Here is a 16,627-nt window from a genome sequence, read left to right on the forward strand (position 1 = left end):
GGCATAATTTCGCCTGTTATGATCACATGCATGTGTTTGGAGTCTGTGACGCACACGAACCCAGCAGTCTGTTACAGAATAATGCACCCTATCGGAGAATCACCGTAAGTTTTAGACTTAATGTGTGGGGAAGTGTAGGCATTGTGTAGGGCAAGCTGCATTGCCTTCACATTGAGATCGCATAACAGCCAAGTTGTAGGAGTAGCCAAACAAGAACATAATATCCGTTATTTGACCATTAGATCGGCAAAGTTATATCCTGCCATTTCAGCTTGGAGACAGAAAGAGGCGTTGGTATTCACCAAACCCACAATACCCGGTCTGAACCGGTTCGAGTGATGCGCGGACTCGTGCACTCCCTTTCTCTGCTGCATCTTTGTCATGCACTGAATCACAGCATCCGCGCGCACTCGTTGGTCACAACCTACACCTATTTACATCCTGATTGGCTCACACCTCCACACCTTCACCGTCCTGGTTGGTCAATACGGCAAGAGAGACACGCCTGTGGCTGTTGGTATATAAGCTGCAATTGGTCGATACGGCAGCAAAAGCTCTAATATCATTGGTCACCTATTGTCCGAGAACGCGGATAAGTGGAGTTGTAAACGGAGCGCGTGCTAGGAGAAAGACGCAGAACTGGAAATAAGCGTGCACCTTTCAGCACTGACACAGTGGATAGCAGCCAACAGCATATACTAAACAGTCGTAACCTCGGGTTTTATTACCACTCTTTTGTGGTTTTACAGCCAACCTGGCTGCTGTGTTCATCGGATAATTTAGCGGATGCAGGGGCTAATCAAGTGGAGGATTTGAGGCTCAATTGCACGAGCTTTGTTTGCCCTAAACGGGTAAAACAGTAAGGAGCTAGCTAGCTAGCTAGCAAACTTAGTCCATCTCGGCTCCTAAGTTAGTGGAAGTGAAGCCAGTTTAGATCAACTCAGACAGTAGGTTGTCATTCAGTGGGATTTTGGATCCTCGGATAAGACCGAAAGGACCTGCTTGCAAATGAAGGGAAGCAAGAAGAACGAAGAATTAATCGACTCCATTTCACTATAGCTGCGAAAAGCCACTCTTTCGTGGTCTTGCTCAACTCAGCCACATTAGCGAGCTATAATTGTTCGTGTAGCAGCACTCCATTGTGTTTGCATCTTTGTGCTATTCGGTTATTCCTGTGGGCCGACCTGTAACGTTATCCCGCGCTCTCTCTCGCCAGCCCGCCGCCCCCTCACCCAGAGCTGTGTATATTCACCCCTAGTTAAATCGACACCACACCAGTCCGATAGAAAGATGTGTTCTCGGGTTTGGTTTGTGACCGACCGGCGCATCAGCCAGGAGTATCCCCAGGTTCAGATCCTCCGTGCACTCAAACAGCGCTGCGCCGAAGAAGATGTTGAATTCCGCTCTCTTCTCATGGACCAAATCGTGCTTACCATCAGCGAGGGACAGTTGGGTAAGTATCACTGTAAACCGGCATCGAAAGTTAGTCACTGTTGTATATTTAAAATCACATTGTACGGTAAATTATTTATTTCGAATAGGGGACATCGATGGAGGTGAATACGGTGTAACGGTAATATACCATGTATTGGGTAGCTAGCTACTAGCTAGCCACTGTTGCTTGCTAACGGTAACGCGGGCATTGTTTGGCTCCATTGATGCTAGCTAGCCTGTTAGCATAACGTTAGCTGGTCCCAGCCGCGGGCTAACTAACTAGCGAGCTAGCGGGGATGGTGACCGCCTAACCTAGTTTTCAGACCGGAGAACGCCTCTAGTCCGGTAGTCAGGGATTCCGAGTGCGGAGGGATATGATGGTTCTTGATAGACGAAATACTGTGACGAGGCACGGAATACTGTGAGTTTTCAAGTTGGCTACACATGGGACACTGTGCAGTGTGCAAATGCAGTAAGAAATAGAGTGGAATGCGCTAGCTAACGTTATTCCATCCGAGGCATGGAAGGATGGGTAGCTGCAGGGCTGGATGGACGGGCATGGAGGGATGGGTAGCCTGCAGGGCTCGATGGACGGGCATGGAGGGATGGGTAGCCTGCAGGGCTCGATGGACGGGCATGGAGGGATGGGTAGCCTGCAGGGCTCGATGGACGGGCAGCGCCATGACGTTGTTGGGGCATGTTGACGTCGCAGAAGGAAGTTCTTATTCTACATAAATGATTCAATTAAACTTAGCTAATGTGCTCGATTATTTGTTGTCAGCATGGCCTCACAGTCATCCCCTCTTATATGTAGAAATGTTATGAGGGTTAGCACTTTTTGACAAGCGCATCAAACATTTCTCACAGTCCTATATTATCATTTTTAATTTCCCAGTGTTCGATACAAGGCCAATGGGCATTATGTCATGGTAGTGGTTTTCTATGTAACTTTAATTAGTCTTTTTGAGATGAAATCCTGTGACTAGTGTCACTGTAGGCAGGGGACATGGAATTTCGTGGTGAGATGTGAGCTGGGGGCCATTTCACTCAATGAGACAGAGGGGGGTGGGGGCCCTGGCAACAGGGTCCCAATTAATGCATTGTATGTGTTGGTATTAGGAGGCGGGTGGGATCTCTGTAGGCGGTGAAGTAAGTTGTCTCATTGACACCTGGAAGTGAGATCAGTACGTCCTTCCGAATCCAGAACACTAATTTCCTCACATGGGCTTGGACCTACAACCCCGCGTAACCTCAACTCAGTCTCATTCAACCTAATCTCATATTGTTCAAAACAAGGAGTGCTGTAATTTATAAACCCAGGGTTTTCTATGATCGTCTATATGGACTTGGAATATTCTCAAAAACACTTAAAAATATAGGTTGGCGTTTTTCATCATCATGGCATTTATTATCCCTATGAATTCCAAATAAAAGGTTAATAACTGTAAATGACCCATGCCCTTTGCCAGTACAAGCCAGGCACCCACATAGAGTGTATAATTAAATTTTCAGACATAGTTTTCATAACATGAGGGAAGACAGGAGAGGGATGAAGAAGAGGAGATGGTATTGGCAGACAGACAGACAGATAGATAGACAGACAGACAGATAGACAGATAGATAGATAGACAGACAGATAGACAGATCGATAATTACTTTATCCGCAAGGGGTAATTGTTGAAATGGCTATCTAGGCTGATTGTTGATTGCTAGTCAGGTAGACAGATGTCTAGACCTGTAGGCCAGACCCACCAACAACTGAAGCAGGGCTGTGACTTAGCCTATAATCCCTACTGACCCCGGATGGCCATATGGTCTGTAGACATCACAGATCAACAGTCAAAGGTCAGTTTGACCACGGCAAGGCTCTGAGAGCTCACAGAACGTAATAAAGATTGTTTTTTGTACCCTACTTACCTTTACTTGTAGCTGTAGGCGTACTGTCTTTCTCTTGCTTCTGTTGCTTACTTTGGTTGTTATATTTCTTTTGAATAGTGTCTTGTAAGACCATATGGGCTGGGCTTTTTGATGCATGCCACTTTAATCAAATATATCAATCAATGTAGGCCTTCTTACAATAGCATATCATACCTAGATTCATTCTTATGTAATATAGGGCTACATTACTGGGCTTGCATGGCCAGAAAGAATGTGGTGGATGGTAATACTTTACAGAGGAAGTTAATGGGTGTCCCATGCTCCAGTGACTAGACATGTGCACTGCACACACACCATCGTGTTGGAAATGCCAAAGATGGACACTCACGTAAGGGGCCAAACCCAGTGATCAAGTGGAGGAATTTCACATCCCATGATGCATATGTGCTCAAATGGCAGGATAGTCACAGGATGTGAAGCGATGTTGGATTCTTCGGCCATCCTTGTGCATTGCGACAGATACACTTTTCACTCATCGACGCTAAATGTAATGCCTTCACGTTATTGAATGTAACCGAGTACAGGAACAATGTGCTACGCTCAAGAAGACACTCGTTTTCCACCGGTCATGTGTCAATTAGGCTACACTAGCAAAGGACATGAGTGGGGTTTGCTAGTCCCATAATCTTAATCTGTGTGCCAGGCCAGTGAGTCAGTATAGTCAGGTTGTAGCCCAATACTGGCAAGTCACGTAGGGCCAAAACGGATTACTCAAGTACACATGAAACAAGATCCGTTTTTTGTCCCAGCACATGTAAGCTGTCAATTTAATGATGTGTGTATGAATGCATCCACTTCAGAAATGGTAAAGAGAAAGACAGTGGACCTGTGTGAGTAGGCAAATGGTGTATAGACACTCCCTTGTCTGAAGGCTAGATGTAGGCTAGTTTTAGAAGCCAACTAGAAGTGAAATCAATTATCATTCACTGCCTTTTTATTATTAAATTTGAGAGAGTCACTTTTCTCCACATCAGGCTGTATTTAGACAACGATAGATTCTCACCTGAAGAGATTTCATAGTCAGAAACAGCATCACCGGAACCTCTTCATGAGTTGAGCATGAGAACGCCTGCGTACTTGTGTTCAGTATGTATCAGTTCAAATGATAGAGGGGACATTTCACCAGTGTTCAGCAAATGTAACCTGCCGGTAGTTTCTGATGGCCTCCTGTGCAGTGAGCTGTGTCACGAAAACTCATTTGCATGCTCTCAAGTGATGGGGACATGAGCATTTGCATATTGATGGTTTTATCAAACTGGCTTAGTTGCTGTACATGGCTGGGGATAGGAAAAGGCCAACAGGGCATTTTAGGTTTCTTTAAAACATTTAATAACTCATTTCAGCATCTCAGTCCTCTACAGGATCAGACACAGCTAAGGGAATTCTGTCTTTAGCAGTCCTCTGTCTTTAGCAGTCCCTTTTGATTAACATTTTTAATACCAAAAAGTTTGGCACCAGGCTCACCAAGCTTGATGCGGAACAACGATGGCGCTAGGTTTGGTGCGTAGACGCCCGAGGTATTGTTATTTACTCGGGCTCTGTGCCATGAAAATCAGGGACATTATACGCCTGTCTCCCTTTCCTTGTTTGACTAGTCAGCAGCACATTAGGAGAAATCTACCCGGCGTACCGTTCGCCGTCGCCTGGCGCCCTCCTCCTCGCTCGGCGCTTACACTTTCTTCCTCTTTTTCGCACTTTCGCTCTCGCATCAGAATCGAATCAAATCAAACTTGATTTGCACGGCGCGTTTCATAGACACAAGCCACAGACGACCGTGGCCGCCTCCCCTTGACTCAGGATTCTGCTCCCCTCTCTCTCTCTCTCTCCCCAGGCCAGCGGCCTGCTTGTTGACATGCTCTGCTCCCACACGGCAGCTGACTGTGCTGTATCTTCAGCTACACAAGAGCCACTAGATATCGATAGCACTGTGGGGGAAAGTAAAGTGACTGCTTGATAAAGAGATCACATTTCACGCCCCCATTCCTGAGTCTGTCTTCCCTGCAAATGTAGGTAGCCTAATATCTTGTATGTGTGAAAAAGCAGATGTTGTGTTTTTTTCTTCCTTCAAAGATGTGGGTTTTACAAACCTTAATCCTGGGTAAGGCAGACGGCTTTGCGTTATCCGCGCACGCGATGAAGACCGAGCACGGAGAAGTATCGGATTACATCTGGAAATCACAGCTGGCAAGGGCGTGTCCCTGCCAGTCACGCGCCTCGTCACGGTCCGGCATGTCTCCCGCGCGTGTTAACCGGCCCTCGCGTGAGCGTGCGACACAATTCATTCATCTAGGCGGCGAAAAGAAAAGCCCTAGTGGTTTTTTCCTGCCCTCTGTGTCTGTCTGTCAGTGTGCAGCCCCGGGCCCATGCGTTGCAGCCTAGGCACATGACGGTACTAGTTGAATGCCCATCGCTAGTAGACAATCCCCCCCCCCAACCATTGTCGCCCCCCCCCCCCCCCAGGCCGCCGTCTCTAGAGGAAAGCGCTGCCCGCCCGGCCGGCCCGATGCCCGCTTGGCGTGGGCCTGGAGGCCGAGGCTTGGTCCAGGACGGGCACGGGCTGCCAAGCCTGCGTTGGCACAGCGCGCGATGGGCTCGACCGTCGTACCGTGACGTCAGGCCGGAATGCACAGAATGCCAGCGTGGGACGGGAGTCCCCCACTCAGCAGTTACGAGGCGTGTTGGCCCCGTCAGGCAGAACGAAAATAACACACACACACACACGGCTCATCTACCAGTAGAGCACACAAGGCCTACTGTGTCATAATGGGACCGCTAGGTCTACGAGTGACCTAAATAAACGCTAACTTATTTACTATTTATTGTGACAGTGCTGAATAGGTTACGATGGCGTCTTCACCGTTTTTAAGTCGATCGCGTGACGACGACGACAGACAGTACTGTAGGAAACACCCGATGAATGAGGGGATTCATGGGCACGCCATTCGCTGGGTCCGGTTCCCTTGGAGACGGGAGACGAGCGGCGGGAACAGTGAATGCCGTCTGTCAGCAGGCTTGGCCCGCGTCCCCGGACGCTCCCACTGTCACTGTAGCGAGGACGGCGGCCCCGCGGTCTCGCTCAATGGCCGCACAATCTGAGCTGTGTAGTGAATGGAGCAGGGGAAAGCGAGTCCTCCGGTTGAATACCGAGGAGAGCAGAGGGAGGAGGGGGGGGGGTAACAGGCAGGGCTGTCCCCCCTAAACAAATGCTTTATACTCCTCTGACCCCCCCCACCCACCCCTCCATATCCTCAACTGTTCTTCCCCTCCTTCAGTCCTCCTATTGTCCTCCCTTCTATGTGTTTTGTCTTTCATCTCCGCACATCGTTTGGGCCACGAGACCGCGGCGTCTCGCTCCCGTTAGTAGCGAGACGTGCCGGAACATCTCCGCGGGACCACCCCACACCACATCCCACCCGTCCCCGGCGAGCGTGTGCGTGCGTTCCCCCGGCCGCCGAAACCCCCCTCCCCCCCACGCCGCCGCTGATCCCCGCGGTCTGCTCTGTCACATCCGCGAGCCCGGAGATCTTAAGATGGCTGAAAAGCGGGTCACGGAGTGGCAGAGCGAAGAGTGCTGCGTCAGTGACAGCCCCTCTCCTCCCTCCCTCCTCCTCCCTCACTCACTCCCTCCCTCCCTCCCTCCGCATCCCATCATCACCCCATCTGTCTCTCCTGCTGAGCTGTTGGCTCCACAGCCCCTAGCTCAAACCCTAACCGTGCACAAACACACACTCTCCTTTTTCCTCATCCTTTCTTCATGCTATGCTGCCTCCTCTTTGTATGCCGTCTTCCCGTGCCACCATTATGTGCAACACTGGCATTACCCTGGACCAAAATGGCTGGTCAACAGACTGTAAATCACCGGACCAGAATCTGAGAGGGGCTAACCTCGAGTTTGCATCAGCACGCCAAGCGCCGTATGCTTAATATTTTAACATACTACTCTGATAATAGCCTCCATACACTGGAAACGCGCAGCCGTTTCTGCTCGGAGGCCTCGGAAATGATCCGAAGAACCTTCCAGCAAACAGCCTAGATTAGCCGTCTCTTAGCCTCCATGTTTGTGTGCGTGTGCCCTTACTCACAACGCGTGGGAGTCCCTGAGATGTGCTTCAACTCAGTCATCTCCCTCAGGCCGTGGTTTGTGTCGTACATCAAGAGAGAACGCTGCGTTTGTGAGCTCTCGAAACTACGAGCGATATCGGAGCCTTCCTCGGGAGACGGCTAGCCCGGGCCTAGGCCCATGCGGACCGGAGCCAGAGCAGTTGGCAGTGCCACGGGGGAGCATGTGAACGTGGGCGGGGCCTTGAATGAGCATAACGGGGGCGAGGCCGGGGTCCAAATGAAGGATTTAACTCCAGCAGGGCAGCTCTGGATCTGGACCTGGGTCCGTGCCTCCGTGGAGCGGACTCGCCCACTCTCACCTCCCCACCCCCCACAAAGGGAAGCTTGATATCGATTGGGGCACGTGGACACAAACACACAGTAGCCACTCCCAACTAGACGACGTGTTTACGTGACCTGTAGAAATGGACGGATGGACTCTAGGTGTGGCAGACGGGGGATTGGTCAGTTAATGGCTCAGTTTGGTGATCGGGAACTTTGATTTAAGCCCTTTGGCTTTTTAACATGGAAAATATTTGAGAAATATATCCCCACTTTCTCTCCACGTCACACATTCTGCCAATCGCAACGTCAACATTTCTCTTTTCTCTCCCTCCATCCATCCCCCCCCCCTACCCCCTCTCTCTCCGGTGGCCCAGGTCTGCGCGTGGAGCAGAAGGAGGTGGTGACGTCCTACCCGCAGGTGGCGGTGGTGCGCGTGCCCACGCCCTGGGTGCAGTCGGACAGCGACATCACCGTCCTGCGCCACCTGGAGAAGATGGGGTGCCGGGTGGTCAACCGGCCCCAGGCCATCCTCAACTGCGTCAACAAGTTCTGGACCTTCCAGGAGCTGGCTGGGCACGGGGTGCCTCTCCCCGACACCTACTCCTACGGTGAGCTCGCGTCGGCCCGCGACGTTTCGCTGGGTTTCTGTTTTCGGTGCCGAGAGATGACTCTGAGACTAGCTGTAGAGCATGGGTTCCCAAACAGCGAGGGGGGGCCTCCCCTGGGGGGCCACAAAGAAATTCAGGGGAGGCGTGGAGGGATGGTTAGAAAAAAAGAAAGGAAAAACATGTTTTAAAATGTCTATGGTTTTTATGAATGAAATGTGATTTTTAAAGGTCAGAAGATCGAAATAAATAATGGGAGAGATGTATACTAAATGTGTGGATATTGCAGAGAGAGCCTCCCCCCGCAGGCATGAATGTATTGTGCGAAAACGTCATAACGTTAACTAGCAACAGGTGCCACCGAGCTAACTTAGCCGTGTAACGTTATGGGCTAGCTAACGCTGCCTTGCAAAATGTACAAATTTGGGGGGTTGGGTGGGGGGGGGGGGCGCGGGTGTGTCACTGTTTTCAGAAGGGATGCCCACATTGATGGAGTTTGGGAGCCCATGCTGTAGAGAAACCCTGATTATCAAAGTGTTTGAGATGATGTAAAGGCTTGAGGTAGTTACAGCCGCACCGTGTAGCACCTAACTGGATGCTGCCCAACAGCGAGTATGTGAGATCTTTTCAGGTCCTTGGTGATAAGAGCAGGGCTGTACCCGACTCTGAATCGTGTGAGTCGAATCAGATTCGCCGGTTCAAACCAGAGATTTGATGATTCGTTCTTCCTCGTTGTGTTTTCTTCTGAGGGGAGACCGCGGAAGCCGGCACAGCTGTCAAACTTTAAACTCAAACTCGCAGCCGGCACAATAAAAGACGACTGTTTTTTTCTTGCTAAACATGGAATCGTCTAGCCCACTTTGTCCATCTACTTTGGATGCCCCCATGTTTTTATGCACTGTTTCCCATCGCCCACGGCTGGGCGATTTCACGATAGTCTCCTCAACTGCGCCTTTCAAAGCGTGCATGAATAGGCTCATGCAGTCAACAAGGAAATGTTTTGGCTGCCACTGAGGCATTAGAGCTCAATCTGTCTATGGGGAAATGATTCCATTCCATTTTTCCAGCGGACATCTTAGTTAATACAAGAAGATTGGTCTAGGAAAGCAGTTTTGTGTCGTGGTGTTCCGTTTTGAGAAATGATTTCTTTGTGATTGCTGGCGCATAGTAGGCTAGGCGCACAGTGGAGGGGAGAGGGGTTCCCTCAGTCTTGAGTGAAAAGTCTCCTTTTACCGCACAACAAATAGCTACGGTAATAGCCTAGGTCTAAAATGGATGATTGGCCTGTCATATAGAAATCACAGGTGGTCTTAGCCCACCAGCGCATCTCGACAGTGGAGACAAAAAAAACGAGTCTCAGTCGACTTAAGAGTCTCCGACTGATGATTGGACTCGTCGTCTTCCAGGGGGCAAAGTGCCCTCCCCTCCCTCTCGGGTTTGGTACTGTGCCGGCGTGTGTACGTAAGGAGTGTGTACGAGGTGTTTTGAAGTGGTTTTGGTAGCAGGACCGGATAACAGACTCCTTCACATGCCGTCTCCCGAAGACCCTCGGCGGAAATGCATTAATGCTTATATCAACAGCCACAAGCTACCCACTGTTTTCATTAGGCTATATACATTCTGAATACTCGGGCCTATGGATGAGTTGGGCAGTTGCCATTTAATCCCCAGTATATTGCCTTAATCAAAAATCACTTAACGTGGCATTAACAAGCTGCAATGACTGCCTATAACGTCTGGGACGGCATGCACAAGGCTTTGGAAAAAAAAACACCATGTTGATCGTTCGCCAGCCAGAGCACGCTGTCTGTTTCGGGTTTTCTGGCCGCATTCCACGCGCTTCTTCGCCGCTGTCACATTCTGACGACAATTTACTGCCAGTCGAGATCTCTCCCGTCAAAGCCCCACCACACCAGGCCGTATAGGATTAGCGCTGTTTACATCGAAACACACGTCTCCTTTTCATCCAAGCCTCTCGGGATGTTCTCTCTCTCTCCCCCTCTCTCTCTCTCTCTCTCTCTCTCTCTCCCCCTCTCTTTCTCTCTCTCTCCCCCTCTCTCCCCCCCCCCTCTCACTCTCTCTCCCTCCCTCCCCCCTCTTTCTCTCTTTCTCTCTCTCTCCCCCCCTCTCTTTCTCTCCCCCTCCCTCTCTCTCTCCCCCCCCTCTCTCTCTCTCTCGCTCGCTCACATTTTTTCCATTCGTCACAATTCCCCTGAATCTCAGACTGTAAGTCTAGTTTGGCTGAAACGGGTCATGGAGGAATCCGGCACCAGCGGCGTGCACCGGGCAGCCTGCCGACCGCAGAGAGCCGACACGCCACACACTGTTTTTGTTTTGTCGTTAAGACGGGACGAGAGTCGACGGGCACCACGGTGTATTATTGTTTTTGTGCGCCACTGTGAAATCCAATGGTGTGTGTGTTGTTTTGGAGAGGAGAGGGGGAGGGAGGGAGAGAGAGAGAGAGAGGGGAGGGAGAGAGAGAGAGAGAGGGGAGGGGGAAATCTGTGTCCCAAATTCCACTCTCCTCTGAGCACTGAGGACCAGGCGGCGCACAGAGGCTGGCTGAAGTGCTTATGCAACCAGCCCCTCCCCTCTCTCTCTCTCTCTCTCTCCCTCTCCCTCCCTCTCTCTCTCTCTCTCTCTCTCTCTCTCTCTCTCTCTCTCTCTCTCTCTCTCTCTCTCTCTCTCATGACTTTGAGAATAAAAGAATCCCCCCCTCCCCTCCCTGCTGCATCCCTCTCTCTCCCTCCCCCCCTCTCCTCTCCCCTCCCCTCCTCTCCCCTCTCAGAAAGCCGTGACGTGGTCGGGGCTCAGGCTGACATTTGCTGTGCTCCTCCTCCTCTCTCGTCTCGTCTTGTCTCTGCTCCTCCTCCTCTCTCGTCTCTCCTCCTCCTCCTGTCTCGTCTCTGCTCCTCCTCCTCCTCCCTCGTCTCTGCTCCTCCTCCTCCTCCCTCGTCTCTGCTCCTCCTCCTCCCTTGTCTCGTCTCTGCGCCTCCTCCTCCCTCGTCTCTGCTCCTCCTCCTCCCTCGTCTCTCCTCCTCTCTCGTCTCGTCTCTGCTCCTCCTTCTCCTCTCTCGTCTCTGCTCCTTCCTCGTCTCTGCTCCTCCTCCTTCTCCATCGTCTCTGCTCCTCCTCTCTTGTCTCTGCTCCTCCTCCTCTCTCGTCTCTGCTCCTCCTCCTCCTCCTCTCTCGTCTCTGCTCCTCCCTCGTCTCGTCTCTGCGGACGTGTGCTTTTTGGAAAAGGCATCTGCAAGGCAGCTCACATCTGGTCCTCCTGTCTAAGAGCCAGACCAGACGAACAGACGCACGGAGAAAGAGTTAAGAAAAGAGGGGGGTAGAGAGAGAGGGAGGGGGGGGTAGGGAGGGAAAGACGGGGGTAGAGAGAGAGGGAGGGGGGTAGAGAGAGAGGGAGGGGGGTAGGGGTGGAGAGAGAGGGAGGGAGAGCGAGAGCAAATTGAAAGGAGTTCCAACATTTGCCACACATTACGGTCCCAGACGGGGTGAACAGAAGCAGATTTGTCCGGCCAGATCATGCGTGTGTGTGTAATGTGTCGGTGTCAGCAGGGGGTCACAGGTGTCACAGATGTTGTAGGTCTGTGTTTTGAGGATGTTGAGCATCACCAGATATCTGGATAGAAATATCTGATAATATCTGATAATACCTTTAGACCCTTTCAGTGGAACCCGTGGATCTTTCAGTCACTAGGGCAACGAGTTCATGGTTCTAGTAAACTGCACTGTAAACTGGGATTATTTCTTTGAATATGAACGTTAGGTGAAATGGTCTAAAATAACTAAGGGGATTTATTTAGTATATATATAGTATTTAGTAGTATATAGTATATATAGGTCCAGTTTACAATGCTTAAAAGAGTACACACGGCGCACTACACCCAGAGCACTTTCACAGTCCTTCCTCACTTCCCCTTTCTGAATCCGACCCATGACCAGCGGAAGTAGCATCGTGAGACGACGGGCGCCACCGAGGCTGCGGGTTCCCCCCGCCGGCCCCCGATCCCTAACGCCGTCTGTGTTTGTGCTTCCGCAGGGGGCCACGAGAACTTCCGCAAGATGATCGACGAGGCGGAGCCGCTGGGGTACCCGGTGGTGGTGAAGAACGCGCGCGGCCACAGAGGTCAGTGCGCCCGGCCGCAACCCATCTGTCACATCGCGCCGACCGGGCCTCTCCGGCGGTCAAACCAGAGCCCGCGGTCCGCCCAGACACGTGCCCCCCCCCCCTCCTCCCCCCCCGGGCTGTCCTCCGCCGATCGGCATCCGCACGTCTCCGGTTGCAGCTCGGTCCACCCCTCGGTCAGGAATTCAGCCACGGAGTGCTAAGTGATTATGGGGGCCGCGTGGCCAGGAGAGGACGGAGAACGTCTTGTAGTCTTGTTCTCGTTAACTATCAAAGTGGTTTGCCTCCGCGACCCTGCGTTTGTTCGTTCTCCAGTGGTGCTGGCGTTTTCAGGGCTTGCTATGACTGTCGGATTTGTGAGGGGATTATTCGGGATACTTTGTAGAGGCCTCAACTAGGGCTGCACAATTATAACATTTGTAATTGCGATTATTTTGTCTGATAGTGTAAACGCGATTGCAAAAGTGCAATTAACTGTGGTGACACTCAGATCAAAACAAGGGGATTCAAGTTGCAGCAATTAAGATTTTTCAGCATTCAATAAGATTTTTGCATTCAATAAGATTCATAACCTATGTTTCAGTCTTGTACGACCCAATATTTAGGGCCGCTTTAGCAGCATTACATCATATGCTTGAACGGATTAAAGCATGTAATTCGTTTATAATAATGCATGAACGGATTAAAGAACGTAATTCTTTTATAATAATATAATAACGTTTTGATTCTTCCTATGTTGTGGTACAGAAGCTTTGGCCTAGGAGTTTGGTTTGACTCATGACTTCTGTGAGGGGGGTGGAGCCCTCATCAGACCGGTTGTAGCCTGTGTCGCTGTCATGGCAACCATTCCGTCCAATCGCGGCCACAGACACGGCCTCTTTATTTAGACCGAACGTCCACACACGCCCTGTACTCACATGGTCCTCTCCCTGGTCTTTTAAGTGCGCGGCGGTGGCTTCAGACAGCGCAGGGGTCAGAGGACGTGCCACGAGGACGGACGCGGTGCTAATTAAAAGACGGGCCCTGGCATTCTCTCTGGCCTGTGCGAGAAGCACTCGCCGTCCAGACTAGCGTTGCGCAACGGACCGCTCCCCGTCGCTGCGTGACGGACGTTAGAGGGGAGATGACTCGACTTTTAATTGCCGCGGCGAACGGGCGCGTCGGCTCGCGCGGTTGTTGGCGAGGCGGAGGCTCGAACCGCGCGTGCTTTAGACCGTTTTAGACCGTAGACCGCTCTGTTTTTAAAGTCCTGCGAACGAGCGGGACTGAAAGTCTCTCTCTCTCTTTCAAACCCAACCCCCCCTCTCCCCTCGTTCTCTCTCTCTCTCTCTCCCTCCTTCCCTCCCTCCCTCCCTCCCTCCCTCCCTCCCTCCCTCCCTCCCCCCCCCCCCCCCAGGTAAGGCGGTGTTCCTGGCCAGGGACAAGCACCACCTGTCGGACCTGAGCCACCTGATCCGCCACGACGCCCCCTACCTGTTCCAGGAGTACGTGAAGGAGTCGCACGGGCGCGACGTCCGCGTGGTGCTGGTGGGCGGCCGCGTCATCGGCTCCATGCTGCGCTGCTCCACCGACGGACGCATGCAGAGCAACTGCTCCCTGGGTAAGACGGCGCGGGGTACCCCCGCGGGCGCCGGGACCCGGGAATGGACACGGCCCGTCCCCCCACGACCTCACCTAACCCCAACCCTAACCCGGGCTCACACTACGGGATATTTAAAACCCTAGATTTTGAAAACTAGTTGCATCACGCATATAATGAGAATCTTAACAGATGTTCTTCTCCAGAATCTCAAACATGCACATAAGATGAGTAAATATCCGGGTCATCGCACACTACAGGATATCATCGCGCCCGAGGGAACAACGAACCACTCTCTCGCTTGTAAAGTAGCGACGTTGTAATCTTAAATATCAGACATGTTTGATATTATCTGTCCCGCCCCGATGCGTCTGCGAGCCGATCGGGAGGTTTAAGATCGGATCTGTAAACCCCTCACATTACATTAACAGTACATCGGTACCGACCAACGTTCCAGACCAGATTTCTCCCCCGATTGTCTCGTGGGGTGAATCGGGGACAAATCGGCCCAGAAATCCTGTAGTGTGAGCCCGACGTTAGGGACATTAGACTCCGTCGTAACGTCTGCAGTTTGATGCCAGCGAACGCACTCATGCGCCGTGACATTTCGGGGCCATCGGTCCCGCTGTTAAATGACAGGTGTCACATGGCGTCTCACTCCAGCGGAGCGTTCGTTAAGTCGCGCTGACTGACGTTCGGTGTGTGTTTGCCTGGTCCTCTCCACCGTTATCTCCCGCTCCGGAAAGACAAATATTTTGGTGGCTCTACCGTGTCACTGATCGGCCAAGAGGAAACAGTTGGCCAGAGCTTCTAATCTTCTCATCGTCCATCCATCCCTTTAAAATGTCCGGCATACCCTTGCTTTGGACGATGATGATGATAGCGTGTCCCACGGCTTTGATGGTGTCACGGCTCTCCGCATCTTTCCGTCAGAAGCCGGAAAGGAAGTCAAATCGTCAAAATTTCGTTAAATCAAAACGCAGGCTTTGAAACCGTCACTGTCATCGTTGACTATGTTTTGAGTGTGCTGACCCCTCCACCCCTCCCTCCCTCTCCCCGCAGGTGGCGTGGGCATGATGTGTCCGCTGAGCGAGCAGGGCAAGCAGCTGGCGGTGCAGGTGTCCAACATCCTGGGCATGGACGTGTGCGGCATCGACCTGCTGCAGCTGAACGACGGCTCGTTCGTGGTGTGCGAGGCCAACGCCAACGTGGGCTTCATCGCCTTCGACCAGGCGACCGGCATGGACGTGGCGGGCATCGTGGCCGACTACGCCCTCTCGCTGCTGCCCAGCCGCCTCACGCGCAAGATGTCGCTGCTCTCCGTGGTGTCCAGCGCCAGCGAGACCAGCAGCGAGCCCGAGGTCTGCGTGCCGCCTGGAGTGGGTGTCGGCGGCATCGGCGGTGGTGGCGTGCTGCCCGAGGCCATCTGCAACATGAGCGTGGGCTCCACGTCCTCCGAGAGCGACCCGGAGCTGGCCGAGTCCTCCCCGCGCCAAGCGCCGGACCCCGCCCTCCCGGACCTGCCGGGGCTCCCCGACCCCGCCTACAACTTCAACACCCTCCTCGCCAACGAGATCAAACTATTGACTGAGTGAGCTGGGCACGGCCATGCTCACACACACACACACACACGCAGTACACACACACACTGCAACGGACATTCCTGTTACACAGACAGACACAAGCCCACACACACACACACACACACTGCAATGGACATTCCTGTTACAGACAGACACGAGCCCACACACACACACACACACACACACACACACACACTGCAACGGACATTCCTGTTACACAGACAGACACAAGCCCCCCCCCCCCACACACACACTGCAACGGACATTCCTGTTACGGACAGACACAAGCCCACACACACACGACAACGGACATTCCTGTTACACAGACAGACACAAGCATACGCGTAACATAGGCAGGATGTTACATGCAAAAGCATGAGCTGAAGAAACAAACAAAACCAACAAACGACACACAAACGATGCCATGACCACAGATGAATACTGACATACCTGTACCAACAAATGTAGACGCACGCGCCTTCTCATACTAACCCCGCCCCCCGTAAACACAGAGATCTGAGGCTGCTCCCCTGACTCCTCTCCTCTCCCCCCCGAACACCCCCCCCCTGCCCCCCAACGTTAGTTTACACACTGCAGCATGGTGGCAGAAGTGGGACCCAGAACGTTTGCTCGCTGGCAGAATTTGGCGATTCCTAGCCTTTGTTCTTTTCCTATTGCTTTGTGAGGGTGAGTTGGTTAGTTGACCCCCAAGCGTGTTTTCTGGGAGCCGCCCACACGCCGGCACACGGCCGACGAGATCGCGGTTACTGAGGACACATAGCCAGGCTTGGTTGACTGGAGGTGACGTGAAGTGTTTGCAAGTGGTTTTCTGCATGAACAGAAGAGGTGATATAAACGGATGAGGAGACGGACTGCCTGTCAATGTCTATGAGATGTAGCAGAAAAGAGAACGGGGTTACAAGGGCAACATGCAGGGTGGAGGTCAGTCCCATCGGAACATGCGTTG

The 16,627-nt window shown here is 52.2% G+C and overlaps 1 protein-coding gene across 1 annotated transcript; it reads left to right on the forward strand.

The window, feature by feature from the left end:
• Positions 1 to 1,290: 1,290 nt before the first annotated feature.
• Positions 1,291 to 15,672, forward strand: rimkla (ribosomal modification protein rimK-like family member A; the record flags this gene model as incomplete). The annotated part of the gene is made up of 5 exons (XM_084435797.1): positions 1,291 to 1,453; positions 8,133 to 8,366; positions 12,412 to 12,498; positions 13,895 to 14,098; positions 15,140 to 15,672. 5 exons carry the CDS (start codon positions 1,291 to 1,293, stop codon positions 15,670 to 15,672), a joined length of 1,221 nt encoding a protein of 406 aa, XP_084291923.1.
• Positions 15,673 to 16,627: the final 955 nt, after the last annotated feature.

This window comes from Borostomias antarcticus, assembly GCF_949987555.1.
Source record: "Borostomias antarcticus genome assembly, chromosome: 3".
NCBI classification, from domain to species: Eukaryota; Metazoa; Chordata; class Actinopteri; order Stomiiformes; family Stomiidae; genus Borostomias; species Borostomias antarcticus.